We start from the raw sequence: 15,105 nt of genomic DNA on the forward strand, positions 1-15,105 counted from the left end.
TGTACTCCATGGAAGCCCTTGGCAGGTGTTACCCCGTCGGAGCCTTGCACGCCGGGATCCTCTCCTGCCCAGTGGCCGTGCTGCGGGAAAACCCACTGAGAACCCGCTAGTTGGGAGGCCCCAGGACAGCCTCCATTCAGTGACAAATGAAGGAACCAGGGCCCCAGTTCTGGGAGGTCTCTCTTCCCCCAAAACCAGGAGAACGCGCAGCTTGCCAGCCTGGGATGCGCTGTCAAACGGAACCAGCCAGCTCGGACTAAAGACCTTCCGGATCCCGCAAAGGCTCTTCCTCTTTCTAAAAACCTTTCTGTTTAGAGGTGACCATAGATAAACATGGAGCTGTAAAAAGTCACACAGTTCCCGTGTTCCCTTCGCCCATTTTGCTGGTGTGATTAACGAGGGGCCTTGCAGGTCCCGGATCGTGTGTGGGCCCAGGTGATCACGGGCGTCCTCCAAGGGCGCGGAAGGGCAGAGTCCAAGAGAGACATGCGCAGGTGGCTTGAGTGGGGGGCGAGGGACTCAAGCCAAGGGATGCAGGCGCGTCCAGAAGCGGAAAAGGGAAGGAACGCGTTGTCCCCTGGGGCTTCTCGAGGGCAGGAAGGCGGCCCTGCCAACACCCTGAGTGTAGCCCTGTGACACTCTCGCCTCCAGAACTGGATGAGAGTCAGTGCGTGTTGTTAGGAGCCGGTCAGTTGGGTGGGGATTTGTTGCAGCGGCGCTGGGGATCCGGGCCGGGGCACAGCCTCGCCTTCCCTCCGAGCCCCCTCACAGTCGGAGGCCCCCGCGCTCCGCTCCTCATTCTCTGCTCTTTCCCCTCCCCTGCACGTGCTGCCACGGATGCAGGTTACTGGGGTTCCTTCAACGCTCCACGGTCCCTCCCTTGTCGGAGAACGCCCCTTCCTTCAGGTCTCGCTTCCGCTCCGGGAAGCCACTCCAGGTCTTCAGGTCAGATGGCCCCCGTGTCCCTTCTTGACACCGAATCCAGGGGTTACTGCAGACACCCCCGTGTGACTGCGTTCCATGTCTGTCTGGCCCTGGCCCTGCACGGCGGTGAGTACCCGCTGCCCAGGGACCCTGTGGGTCTGTGCACCTGTCTGTAGCCCCTTGCTCAGCACCCATAAACATCTGCGGGATGAATGAAGGGAGGAAGCAGTGAGGGTACTGCTAGGGACCGAATGTTTGTGTCCCTCTTCTTTCATGGGGTGAAGCTTCTCCCTAACAGGATGGCGCTGGAGGTGGGCCTTTGCAGGTGGCAGGGCTGGGGGAGGCGCTGGGGGTGGGCCCCGGGTGGGACTAATGCCTTCTGCGCGCACGCCAGGGGCCAGGTGAGGGCACAGCCAGGAAGAGGGGCCTCCCCAGGGACTCCAGCTTCCAGAACGGCGAGAAACCGTTGATGCCCCCAGTCTATGTGTTCTGTGGCAGCCCCGGGACGGGTCTTCTCCGAGACCTGAGCTTGGCGCCGAGGTGACGCTGGTGTTACTGGACTTGGATGCCCTCAGTTTCCCACTCCAGAACATTCTTGAGCCTGCCCTTCTGGCTCAGGGTAACTGTCGTGCAGACTTGCTCTCAGCAGGCTGCCAGGGCCTCCGTGTATGGACAGACGGCTGTCCCTCGTGTCGTGGTCTCACTTGGGCGGCAGCCACCTCCGGCTGGACCCAAGTACCTTTGTAAGTGGGAGAGAATGGAGGGTCTGCTTGTGCCCCCTCCCCTGCAGCGGCCGCTCTGGTATCCTCCCCGAACCCTCGACCCAACATGCTAGTCAGGAAGGAAGGAGGGAGCCACGTGCACGTCCTTGTGGGGTCCGCCAGGTCAGTGTCAGCCGAGAGTCATCGTAAGCAATAGAAACTCAACTCAATTAGGCTTAAGCAAAAGGGGGGTTTACTGGCTCGTGGAATGAATGGCTCCAGGCAAGACTGGGTTTGGTTAGCTGTGCTGTGCAATGCAAAACACCAGCTGGTGTCTCTTTTCCCAGTTCCGTGGGCTGGCTGGGCTCGGGGCCGCGAGCAGCTGCGGTCAGAGAGCGGCCAGGCCCGGGGCCGCCAAAGGCTCCCTCCCTCTCGCTCTGGCCCCCCTGGGCTTGCCTGTGTGGCCCGGACTTCCGTGTCGGCTCAGAGTTCCAAGAGGCAGAGCGGAAGCTTCAAGACGGGTGGCAGCTGGGGCTGGGCCAGGGTCACTTCTGCCGTCCGCCCTGGGTCAAGTCAGGCCCAGGGCAGGCAGGGAACTTGGCTCTGAGGGTTGGTGGAGAGTGGCGGGGTCACGTGGCGCGGAAGCACATGGGATGGGAGGCATCGTGGCCCCTTTGAAACACTGTCTGCGTCAGGCTGGTGCAGGTGCTCAAACACTCCCGGCAGAAACACGCATCTCTCTGCGCTTGGACCCTTCTGGGGAGGGCACCCCAGGTGTGAGAGCGGGGTCAGTCCTCACTCTGGGCCCCGCGGCGGCGGCTCTGATGGAGCTGGCCCGGGCTGCGTGGTTGGCCCCCCCCCCCAGGCTGGAGGAAACGGGGGTGGGCAGGGGGGCTCGGCTCTCCCAGGGGACACAGAGGTGCTGTTCCTGGGGGAGGGCGCCTGGATGCCACACCGGCCACGAGGCCTACAGGTGGCTGTGATCTCTCCACTTACAGCTGCTTGGGTCCACTTTGAACCACGGGCGTATGGCACACGGCGCTGAGCCCCCTGGCCGGGAAGGGCTGCTCCTCTACCTGAGAAGACCCCCCCCCCCCCCCGCCAGTTGCCCTCCCACCCTCCACAGAGACACGGAGAGGACAGCATGTTCACCAGGACCTCCTCGCTTGGCCCGGGGCTTTGCTGTGCGTCCTTTTCTTGCTGCAATTCCGAGGATCCCTGTAGTTCCATGCAGCGAGCGCGCGCTCTCCGGAGCACACGTGGTCTCCGGGGAGAGTGGGACAGCGCCGTGATTACAGTGCAGATTCCGCAGCCACCCTGCCCAATTCCAATCCTGCCTGCCGCCCGCTGCGTGGCCTCTCCGTGCCTCAGTTTCCCCACCTGTAAAATGGGGACACCAATCACACCCGCTTTACAGGGGTGTGAAGGATCTTAGAACAGTCTTTCTTGCTCCTGGGAAGTTCCCATTAAATGCTCGTGATGGTGCTTTTCTTTATCAAGTGTTTTTACATAGTAGGACATGAATTTCTTGACTGTTAAATGTATCACGTGTAGTTTTTTCTTCCTGGATGGCCAGTTGCCCTCTGATGCTGTTATGGTAAATTATTCGCCTTGCAGAATTTTGTATTTCTGCGCTCAATTGCATCTGTCTCTTCTTGTGGCATCTGGATGATGTTTTCCTTTTCTTTTTCTGGGTCTTGTTGAGGAAGACCTCTCCTCATTTTATCTTTTTGGGTAGACTCAGATTTAATGCTCATATGAAGAAAGAAGTGGGGAATCAACTTGTCAATCATCAGAGTTCCTTCTTTTCCCTCCCGCTTGTTTCTTCCCTGTGCTGATGACCCGCGGGCCTGCAGCCGTGCTCCTCGGGGACGCCGGTACGGGAGTCTCCCTGTGAGCTCCTAAGACTCTGGGAAGACGTGAACGGGTGTTTAGAGATAAAGCTGTCCCGTAGATAGGAGCGTATATGGTGCAGTTACACGGACGAAAACGAAACGCTCGTCCTACAGGCAGCGTCGTCTGCCTTGCGCCCACCTCACCTAACACCAAACCACTGCCTTATTTGTGACAGGAAGACGTTTGGCCAAGAGGGATTGAATAAAAGGAATTTCTAAAGGCAGCAAAGTGTTTGGAAAAAATTAACTTCCATGAATCCTCTGGGAATTCGTTTCACAACAAAAATTTCACAATGCATGTGTTTGCTTCCTGGTGAAACGGGTCGTTTCTGAGAGCGGGGAGGCTCGGCGGGAGGGCCACGGTTTGTGCTGGACTCTGGTCCCAGGCCACCAGGCGGGCGGGAGCGGCTGGGCCCCGAGCGTGGAGCGGGCTCCGGGAGGGTCCTGGGACCACTGTGGCCTCTGAGCAGCCTTCCATCCCCAGTCCCGTCCTTCGGGGCACTTGGGGGGCTCTCTGCTTTCCTCGGGAGCCCTAAGCACACACCCCTATGAGGTGGAGTTCTACTCTAGCTTCTCAGAGGTTCAGAAAGTTCCGGGCCTCTGCCATTATTTTGAGGTTCCTCTTAGATTTAAAAAAAATGGAGAAATTCCAGACCAGGATTATAAAATTATGCTTTTCTACATGCTTCTCATGAACCAAATTAGGGCTTGGAGCCCACAAAAGCATAATGCAGTCTGATCGTCACAAGACATTCGAACAATTTGTAACAAATGTGTCAGTGCATAAGGCGTTACCGTCAAGGTGGTTGGTGACAGAACACAAGTTTATATGTGATGGCAAATGTCTGCTGATTCAGTGACTCAGGCTGGGTCCATAATCTCATTTGAAGATAAGGCCCAAAGTCTAAGTTTGGTGCCATGTGTATAAATAAGGCCCAGGGCAAATGGCCCTCCACCCCTGTCCTCACACCCCAAGTCACAGGCCTGTTTTGATCAACTCTGGGCACTGTCCTCTCCCCGCCGGGCCAGACTGGGAGGGGTGGGGCAGCCGGGACGGTTTCCCACACGAAGTCCACGCGGGTCACTAGCTCAGCACTTACCCGTGTGTGTGCACTCTGTCTCTCTCTCTCTCACGCGGGCGCACACACACATGCACGCACGGAGTTTACTCATGTGCAGGGAAAGGGTAAATCTCACTGGAGTCAGCCCCGCAGGTAGAGGTGGTCCGCGCTCTGGAAGACAGTGGCGGGCAGCCTAACATGCGGCCGAGCCTCCGGCCAGCTCTGGCCCCCGTGTCCCCTCCCCGAGGAGCCAGGCGCCCAGGCCCGCAAGGGGACTGTGGGACGGGGTCTTCCCCGCCAAGAGCTGGACCTGCTCTCAGCTGAGACGCAGCGAGCACGGAGCTAGCTGGCTCAGCAGCGTCTGAGCAAAGGCCCTTCAGTCCACACGGTGCAGTACGGGGTGTTTTGAAAGGAAGTCTGGCTGCGGGGCCCCGTGGGCCGCCCTCTGTTGGAAAGTACTATCCTAAATGTCAAGACCCTTAAAAGTGGGCTTCCCCTTTGACTGGGAATTCCCCACTAGGAACTTAGCCTAAAGGATAGAATATGACTTTTGCCAGAAGATTTAGCTTCCAGTTTTGTCTGGGGAGTAAGAAGTAGAAGGAAACCGTGCCGTCCCGATTTAGAATATAATGCCATGCAGAGACACCATGAGTATTTATGGCTGTCGGAGGAAGTTCGAGATGCAGGAAGTGTTTTTAAGATGTGGTTTATGAGCCAGTATGCAGGAGCTGGTTCCCTTCTTTGTAAAATATGCTTGCAGGGAAGGTTTTAGGAGGAGTTACCATAAAGACGCTTCTGGACGAAAAGGAGGAGTAAGAACAGGATGGTGGAGGTTACTGATATTTGCGGGCTCTGGGGCTGCAAGGTTTGAGCTTGGATGAAGCTTGATGCTGATCTGGTGACCTCAGGCAAGCTGGCCTCAGGGTCTTCATTTGCATAATGGGGATGATAACCTGGTTTTCACGATGTTGAAGGAGATAATTCGCTCAGAACTCTTGGGAAAGGGTCCAGTACTCTGAGCTTTTGATAAATATGGCCTATTGTTATTGCCTGTGTTTTCTGAATTGAACGTGAGTTGTCTCTAGAATGAGAAAAAAATGGCTTTTCACATGAAAAGTAAGGAGTGGAGAGAACCACCTGCTTCTGAGGGGGTCCCTTCTGCTGTCCGTCAGTCCTCACCCTGTCGCCTTCCTTCCCTCAGGGGTCACGTTTTCCTTCTTCTGGAAGACACGAGGCGAGCAGTCCAGACCGACCCCTTTTGCTTACGGGGGGCAGGTCATTTCCGACGGCTTCAGAGTCTGCTCCAGCGGCGGCAAGGGCTCGGTGGAGCTGTACACACGGGAGAACGCCATGACCTGGGAGGCCACCTTCAGTCCGCCAGGTAAGGGCCCGGCCGGGCCTCTGCGCTCCGGGCTTCCCTGGGGAGACCTGCCGGAGAGGGCCTGCACTCCCTCCACCCCCGCTGTGAGACTGCCTCGGGTAGCCTGACACGTGGCCTCAGCTTCCGTGTCCTAGAGGGAAGGTGCCGATGGGACATGCCCTGTGCACGGTCTGGGGCATGAAATTCAGTAGTGCACGCCAGGTGCTTAGCATGGTGCTCACTGTTTCTACTTCTCCCTCCCTCCCCTCCCCTGCCCTCCCTTCCCCTCCCATTCCCTCTCCTCCCCTCCTTCCCCTCCCCTCCACCTCTCCTCTACTCCCCCTCATTGTCCCCCTCCTCTCTCCTCCCTCCTCTCCTCCTGCTGCCTCTTTCTTCTTCTCCTGCTCCCCCTCCTTCCCGTGCCCCGCCCCCCCACCCCCCCACCCAGTGGTATAGACTTGGCAATATTTAGAATAGGATGTGAAAATTTTCTGGAACAGAGGCTGGAGACAAGGGGAGGAAGGATGGTCTGGAGGAGAGGACTTGGAGCCGTGGGGAGGGGTGCTCTGGGACAAGTGGGGGGCAACATTGGACTGAGTAGACGTTGGAGAGTTTGCAGGTGGGTGTTGTAGGGCCCGCATGGCTCTGGAGATTCCTGCTTTCTCTGTGGCATGAGATCGGGTCATGCACTGGGCACGAGTCAGAGGCCTGGGGCAGGAAGCTGGGGGAGCAGAGGGTCCGAACTGGAAACTGGACAAGGGAGAGAAGAGTTGGGGTGATGCTGAGGGGGAGCCCAGTCCAGGCAGGGGACTAGGAGGGAAGCACGGAGGGGGAGGGGGGGCAGAATGAAGGCCTCCAGTAGGAAATGATATCTTTGAGATATTTAAGGACAATTCATTTTCTGACCCATTTAAAGAAGAGGCTGTGTGTCTCAGTTGTTAAAAGACACGGACGACTCTAGAGCCAAACAGGCTGGGTCAAGCCCTTCTCTGTACCATGCTACCTGTGTGAGCCGGGAGCCTTACTCACTCACCCCAAGCCTGAATATCCACCTCGCCTCTGCGAGAGGTCTGGGAGAATCTTGCCTGTTTGCTTTCTCTGATCCCAGGCCAGGAAGAATCTCTGCCTCCCCTCCCCCCATACAGAACTGCCTGTACCTTGTTCATGGTGCTTATCATGTTCTACCCAAGGTCAGGTTCTTCTGTAAGAGTCTTATCTCTGTGCTCCTCGGGGCTGACACTGTATGGAGCACCTAGTAGGTTTCTTCTATTTTCTATTATTCTATTCTTCTTTACCTCATATTTTAAGGTAAAGTCTACTGAACTCTCTTTTTCCACCCAGGGAAATGGGGAGAATTGTAAACATTTCTGCCTGGCAATACATTCTTTGTTCATTGAAGAAATCTGTTATTCTTGCTTTAAGCTCAAAGACAATAATACTTTGGACCCATTTAGGACCCAAGTGCTCTCCAAAGACTCAAAATTAGAAAGCTGCACAATCCTGAGCAAGAAAGGTCCTGAGTAATTGCTGGGTGATTGGTTGATTTATAGAACTTTATCTTTTTAAAAAAATATTTTTCATCATGGTAAGTGTAGTCTTTAATCCCTATCACCTATTTCACCCAGCCCCCAACCCCTTCCCCTCTGGTAACATCTAATTTGTTCTCTATAGTTAAGAATCTGTTTCTTGGTTTGTCTCTTTTTGTTTTGTTTCATAAATTCCACATGAGTGAGATCATATGGTAGTTGTCTTTCTCTGACTTATTTCACTTAGCATTATATTCTCTAGCTCCATCCATGTCATTGCAAGGGGCAAGATTTCATTTTTTATGGCTGAGTAATATTCCATTGTGTGTGTGTGTGTGTGTGTGTGTGTGTGTGTGTGTATATACACTACATCTTCTTTATCCATTCATCAGTCCATGGATACATGGGCTGCTTCTCTAATTAAGCTATTGTAGATAATGCTGCTATAAACAGGGGTGCATGTATCCCTTTGAATTCATATCTTTGTGTTCTTTGGGTAAATACCTAGTAGTGCAATTGCTAGATTGCAGGGTAGTTCTATTTTTAACTTTTTGAGGAACTTCCATACTGTTCTCCAGAGTGGCTGCACCAGCTTACATTCCCACCAACAGTGTAAGAGAGTTCTCTTTTCTACACATCCTCGCCAACACCTGTTGTTTCCTGACTTTTTAATTTTAACCATTCTGACCAGTGTGAGGTGGTATCTCATTGTGGTTTTGATTTGCATTTCACTGATGATGGGTGATGTTGAGCATATTCTCATATGTCTGTTGGCCAACTGGATGTCTTCTTTGGAGAAATGTCTGTTCATATCTTCTGCCCATTTTTTAAATTGGGTTATTTGTTTTGGGTGTTGAGTTGTATCAGTTCTTTACATACTTTGGATACTAACCCTTTATCTGATATGTCATTTGTGAATATCTTCTTCTATTCCATAGACTGCCTTTTGGTTTTGTTGAATGTTTCCTTTGTTGTGCAGAAGCTTTTATTTTGGTGATGTCCCAATAGCTAATTGCTGGGTGATTTAAGATGGTGCCTGGCTCAAGGTGATACATGTCCTTTAAAGGGCTGCCCTGTTCCTTCCAGAAGCAAGCCCATGAGATGTCTTAACACAACACTTGCAAAACAAAGTGAGGCCCTTTCTGGGGCAAGCTGCCATCAGTCTGACAAACATTCTGCTTATTGGTGACTCTGGTTCTCATGCCAGAGAGAATGAGCCAGGAGGTTGGCCCTACCATTGTACCACCATGTTGGTTAATATCACACATACTATGTCAGAGCAGAGATGGATACCAACTGCTGTGGGCTGAATCAGGCCCTCAGGTAAGTTTTATTAGATAGGTTTTATTGACCTGCACTGTGATGGCCCAGGCAGGACTAACAAGTTATGGCCATTAGCTATTATTTCATTTATTTTAAAATAACAAAGGGTCTCTTTGGACTGCTTCTGGAATTTTGGGGATGAGGTAATTTCGTCCCTGTGCTTCAAAGGACTGAGGAAAGTGAGAGCTACATTATGATCCATATGAGGACTCACCAAGGTTAACAGTGACTAATCATCTCAAGAGGGATGTGCTTAACAACTGGGAGACACATGCATGGGGAGCTCTTCCCACATCAGCAGAATAGTGATCTTTGCTCTTTCTAGGTCCCTACTGGACTCATGTCCTGTTTACATGGAAATCCAAGGAAGGCTTGAAAGTCTACGTCAATGGGACCTTGAGCACCTCTGACCCAAGTGGCAAAGTGTCTCACGCCTACGGGGAGCCCAGCGTCAACCTCGTGATAGGGTCTGAGCAGGACCAGACCAAGCGTTATGAGGATGGAGCTTTTGATGAGTTCATCATCTGGGAACGGGCCCTGACCCCGGACGAGATCTCGATGTACTTCACAGCTGCCATTGGTCAGTGGGCATATGGGGGAGGGCTCGGGCCAGCTCTGCCCGTCTCTGGAAGGGCAAGGCTCCTTCTATCTGCCTCCCTTACTAGCACTTCTCACTCCGCACTCTCCAGAGGTGGCTGTGCTAATGAACCTCATAAATACGGCCATTTCTCTAGAACACCTGTTCCCTAAGATGGAGGAACTGGCAACTTAGAGGAGAGACACTGGGATGAATAGCCTGCTGGTCATCAGGGGGTTTCGAGGTGTACATGATGATTACAGACAACTTTGGGAGCAGATATTCCAGGTCCATTAATGCATTTGATCAACAAATGTTCACCAGGGGCCTCCTGCATGCCAGACTCTGATGGGGCCTCAGGGAGCCCCAAGGATGCTCTTTCTTGCTCAGTACAGAGTGGTTGTTCAGAGACAGGGCCTGAGGGACAGGCAGCCTGGGCTCAAATTTTCACTCAGCCACGATGAGCCATGGGCCTTGGGAAGTCACTCTTGTTGAGGTAAAATTCATGTAACATAAATTCAACCGTTTTAAGGTGTACGGTCCAGTGGTACTTCCTATGTCCACCACATTGTGCAGCCAACCGCTCTGGTTTTAAAACAGTCTCATCACCCTGAAAGGAAATCCAGCACCACCAGCCGTGGCTCCCTGTGTCCCCCTCCCAGCCCGTGGCCACCACTGACCCACTTCTGTCTCTACAGTTTCTTCTGGGTCTTCATGCACGTGGACTCCTGCACTATGTGACTTTTTGTGCCTTACTCTTTCCCGACCCCAGCATTCTCCTTTGTAAATGGATGGGAACAGTACCCCCAGGCCCCGCGGGGCGGGGGCTGCGCAGACACAGCGTGACAGGCGTGAGGCCTCAGCAGTGCCTGCATGTGGCAGCTTTTTGCAACATTTTCACTGTTTTTAAGATTAATGCTTACTTTCCCTTCGGTCCGTTTTCATTCTGCCAAGTGAACACACTGATTCTTTATTTTAAGATAAAATCATCTGCCAAAAAACGACAGTCGCTCAAGCATCCGCTGGCTGGCCACCACAGTGACGCCACACCAGCAGGGCAGGTCAGGACCAGGAAGCCTGCCCCCCCCCGGTTCTGACAGTGGACCCCTCAGCTGTTAGGACCCTGTGATTACGCGACAGAAAACACGACTAAAGTGACTTATGCCAAGAAGGGAATAAACAATCTCACACAACGGAAACAACAGAAAATCTGCTTCAAGACCAGTTTGCTCTAGGTGCTCACACGTGTCACAGGCATTTCTGTTTTTGACTCGGCCGCCTCCTTGTGGTGCCAACATGGCTGCCATTCCTTCCAGGGTCCCCTCCCCATCCTCAGCAGAAGGCAAGGGGCTTCTCTTTTCTGTCATCTGCATTTGGCCAGACCGATCCACGTGTTTCCCAGGAGCCCAGTCCTCCGGCTGGGGGGCAGAGTACGCTGACGGCCTTCAGCCTGGGTCCCAGTCCAGCTCTGACACGGCAGTGGGGTCGGCCGCATCCAGACTCGGAGGAGAGGGGACTCCCCAGCGACGCCTGGGGCTGCCGGTCCTGGGAGCAGGCACGGCCGCTGTGTGTGCAGGAGGTCTCCGTCCGTGGCAGCCTTTGAGACTTCCATTTTTCACTGAGAAAGTGGAATTCATTCCTTTCATACAAGTGACATAAGGACAAAATATAGGTCCTGTACAATAAAAAAATATATATATCAATCTCCTGCATTTTATAGCCTAAGATTCAGAGATTTGTCACTTCAAGACCAAGACAACATCTGTATTTGTGTTACTGAAAGCCTCAAACAAATCCTGCCTTCCTGCTACTTTACCATTTTATTAACACCGGAAAGAGGTGTCACTGTTTCTGGCTCTTGCAGCTGTCCCAACAAACCCTGTCCCCAGGACATCCCAGGGCTCAGGGACGGGGAGCAGCAGCCCCACACACAACACAGCGTTTCAGGTCACCTCGCCCTCTGTGCCCTGTGAAGGTGGTGTCTGATTTTGGGGGGATTCAGCAGAGGTGTTGCCTTAACACTTGTGTGTCCCAGGGAGCACATGCATGCATCTTTGCTGAACCAGAACTAGACCCATCAGACCCCGTATTACTTGGGGACTTGGTTCTGAAGACAGGTCATGTGACATGAAGCACGTATAGAGGAAATGACTGGAAGTCCCCTGCACTGCCCCATGTGAGTCGGTCCGTCAGAGCCAGGTTTAAGGCAGCCGTGTGCGGACGGACATCTGGGCTGAGGTCCAGCCTGCTCTTAGCCCAGGTCAAGGCCCTGCTGGGGCTGGTCCGTAGGAGGCAGAACCTGTTCTTTGCATAAAGCCCGGTCTGCACACGAAGCATGTGCCGAAAGCAGGCATTTCTATGTGTGACCTGTCCAGAAGGGGGGGTCCCCTTCTAATCCATTAGCCAGAGCAGGCCACGTGCGGTAGCCTTTTCTAATTCACACAAAGGCAGAGTGTTGATCACTCATCACCTGGTCAGCTTCGCCCCCCAGCGCTGCGGTGGATGGCCACTCCCCAACAGGGGACCAGGGGAAGTAGAAGGCTGCATTCGGTCTGGTTTTCCAAGTGTAGGTCTTTGAACACTGGTAACACACCCACACGACCAGATGCCCACAGAATAAGAGCCCTCTGGGACCTGGGACTGACGGAGGACACGAAAGAGTCTCCTTTCTTCTCAGCCCCACAGGGTCATCAGTGGCGAGGGTGGGCAGGACTGCTGGGCTGACCCTTACTCTACTGCACTTTATTTTGTGGACTCACGTGAGTTAGAGTTGGATTCAGTGTGACTCTTCTGTCACTACTGGGCACCTGAGGAACAAATGTCACTTTGACTTGGGGAACAGAATGCTTGGGGCTCTAGCACTCCAGGCAGTGTCTCCCCTTCTGTGTCTGTCCCCAGCTACCCAGCCCCACCCCAACCCAGGGGGCCGGGTACTGCTGGAGCTAACTAGGGGTGATGAGGTCATTTCCTTGGGTCACCCCAAGCAACCTTGAGGGATTTTCCAAAAATGAGGTAGAGCATCTAGTTAGTCTGTGTTCTTACCAGGAAATGCTAAATTAGAAATCATTGGTGGAAAAAAGGCGGCGAAGAGCAAATATGGCTTATCTTTGGTGCTGGATGTCCTTATTTATCTGTAATTATTTATGATTAACCAAATGGAGTAGAAAGAAGAACTAGAATCCTCAGGGTTGAAGGGGCTCAAGAGGACAGTCCCCCCCCCCCCCACCAACTTTGTTTGTCTTGCTCCAGCTGTCTGGGAGGGAAGGCTTGACCGGATGGATTGTTTGTCCTAGCTCAGAGATTAATGGCCCTCTGTATTCCATCTCCAACTAGTCCAGATGCAGTGGAAGGCGATTTCTTTTGGTTCTCTATTTATTTGAAATCGGTAAATGCTTGTATAAAATCATCATTTTATATGATGACTTGCATGAAGGGTGTTCAAAAGCAATTTGAAACATAAATAGAAAAGTAACGTGACCTGGGAAAATCCATACAATCTGCCCATTAAGCTGATTTATTAGCCCTTTATCTTTCCAGCAGCATTCCTACTCGAAACATTCTCAGACTGTCTTAGATGTGTCTAAAGCTGAAGAGTTCTGAATAAAGACAGGGCTTCCTTAGGGTGAAAGACTGACCATGTTTCAGTCCTTAATGAAGTGTTACTGATTCTTTCCAGGAAAGCATGCTTTGTTGTCTTCAACGCCACCAAGCTTCTTCATGACACCCCCAGCCAACACCGTGGTAAGCACACGCACTGATCTCGGCCCTCCTTCTTGTTGAAGCCTTTCTGCTTAGCCTGTGTGCCAGGACTGGATTCCATTAGACAGTCTGGCTCTTCTTATTGGCAGTATAGTGTCTGGGAAGAAATCATCCCTGGAGGAGAAGCTAACTTTGGCACTAATTCTAGATGCTCAGGCTGACTGAAGGGAAAGCCCTCTGCTTCTTGTGGTCTGTGGCCTCAGGGGTCAAAAGGAAGTAAACCAGACTGCCGAGGGACATGAACGCTGAGACCGTCTCCTGGGCAGGTGGCACAGTGAGCGGAGAGCGGGGGGACCGATGCTCGTTTTCTCTTTGTGCCCCTTCTCCCGATGTTTGAGGGAAGATCAATCCATACAGAAACATTCTCCTCTGGAATTAGTATTTGTAATCACACCACTGTATCTGGGAACTCTAAGGAACAGTGAGGGCACTGTTCCTTGTACCATCGGTGTGGGTTCAAACCCCAGTTCCACAAGTATTTCTGGGTAAGCCTCCCTGTGCTTGGTTTCATCTCTCAAATGGGTGCGTTCTTGAAGTTGCTGAGAGGATGAAAGGTGAGTATGTGTTAGGCAGTCGGAAAAGTGCCTCCTGGTATGGAGCAGGCGCAGCTGCCATCGTCACGGGGCTGTAGGAGGGCACACTGAATTTCCGTGGGACTTCTTGGCTTTCATCCCTAGCTGAACTCACGCCTGTCATTTCTTTTAGATGCCCACCAACGCTTACCATCCTATCATAATCAACTTGACAGAGACGAGAAAAAACTTCCAGAGACCAGAAACTGTACTGAGTTACCTGCGAAATGTGTCCCTCAAATTACCCAAGAAGCCTCTCTCACAGGAAACGGCGTTGAACCTCACCCAGGTAAAGCTATTTGATTTCTGTGCCTGGCCGCTCAGGGATGGCAAACTACCAGATCCTGGCCCGCAGGCATGCTTTGCTCAATCTGCACAGAGTTATAGAAAAGTCAGGAACTTTTACATAAAAGTCTGGGTTACAGACTTCTCACGAACAGCCAGATAGGGTGGCCTCTCCAGCCAGCTCTACCCAGCTTGCTGGGGCCTCCTTCGGCTCTGCCTCAGCTCTTCATGGTTCCCATCTCGGCATCCACCTGGCCACCGGCCATCTGCGTGTGCAGCTCCAGTTCTAAGCCTCGCTGCCTCCCTCGGCAACAGAAGGGTGGGACTGGGCCTTGCGCAGGTGCAGCCGTAGGACCCTAGACCTCGCTCTGCACACGTTGTGACCCACAACGCTGTGACTTGTAGGGCACTGGGAACTGCCCAGGTCACCTAAAGCACCTCGTGAACGTGCCCTTTATGGCTTGGAATCAAGGTGCCGCCGCTCTTCACTCTCCTCCAAATACTCTCCAGGTCAAGGCAGAGGCGGATCCCGGGCGGGTGCAGGTGGAGCACGGGCTTCTTGGCCGAGGTGGGGAGACCGAGCCGGTTCCCCTGTAAAGTGCAGCTTATGGGTCCGAGCAGGGGGCCGGGGGTGGCTGCAGGGCTAGATTTCCCTCAGCGGTTCCTCGCCCTGCGCCCTCGGTCACCCCGCTTGCTGCGATGTGGGGAAGACAGCAGGACACTCAGCTCGGGGCAGCCCCGTGCATTTGTGCGTGCTGAGAACAGTGGCACTAGGTGAGCGTTCTGGAAGCTTCTTCACTCTGCCCGGCTTGCTGGCTGAAGGCAGACCCGAGGAGCGCATGAAAGCTGCTCCGGATGCCCGGCACGCCGGAGTGGAAGGAGGGCCCCATTCGCCCTCCTGCCCCGCGGGGGGAAGCGAGAGCCGGCTTCTCAGGCATCTCCGTCCAACCCTTGGGCGCGCTGGGTTCCGGGGCGCTGCCCCGCAGGGCCTCGGGGTGCGGAGCGCACGCGGACGGCCGAGTCCTACACCTGGTCCCTGGGCCCGGCACCCCCCCCCCCCGCCAGGCCCGGCCCCCCCCCCCCCCCCCCGCCCCCCCCCCCCGCACCCCCCACCCCCCCCCC

At 53.7% G+C, this 15,105-nt stretch overlaps 1 protein-coding gene across 1 annotated transcript in view; it reads left to right on the forward strand.

The window, feature by feature from the left end:
* Window positions 1–15,105, forward strand: part of ADGRD1 (adhesion G protein-coupled receptor D1) — a 101,883-nt gene that overhangs the window by 22,287 nt on the left and 64,491 nt on the right. The window contains exons 5-8 of the mRNA XM_032396379.1: window positions 5,783–5,962; window positions 9,116–9,370; window positions 13,044–13,108; window positions 13,832–13,987. Of these exons, the coding sequence (XP_032252270.1) occupies window positions 5,783–5,962; window positions 9,116–9,370; window positions 13,044–13,108; window positions 13,832–13,987 (656 nt within the window). The remainder of the gene's footprint in view (window positions 1–5,782; window positions 5,963–9,115; window positions 9,371–13,043; window positions 13,109–13,831; window positions 13,988–15,105) is intronic.

Source organism: Phoca vitulina, unplaced genomic scaffold (genome assembly GCF_004348235.1).
Source record: "Phoca vitulina isolate PV1807 unplaced genomic scaffold, GSC_HSeal_1.0 scaffold91, whole genome shotgun sequence".
Classification (NCBI taxonomy): Eukaryota; Metazoa; Chordata; class Mammalia; order Carnivora; family Phocidae; genus Phoca; species Phoca vitulina.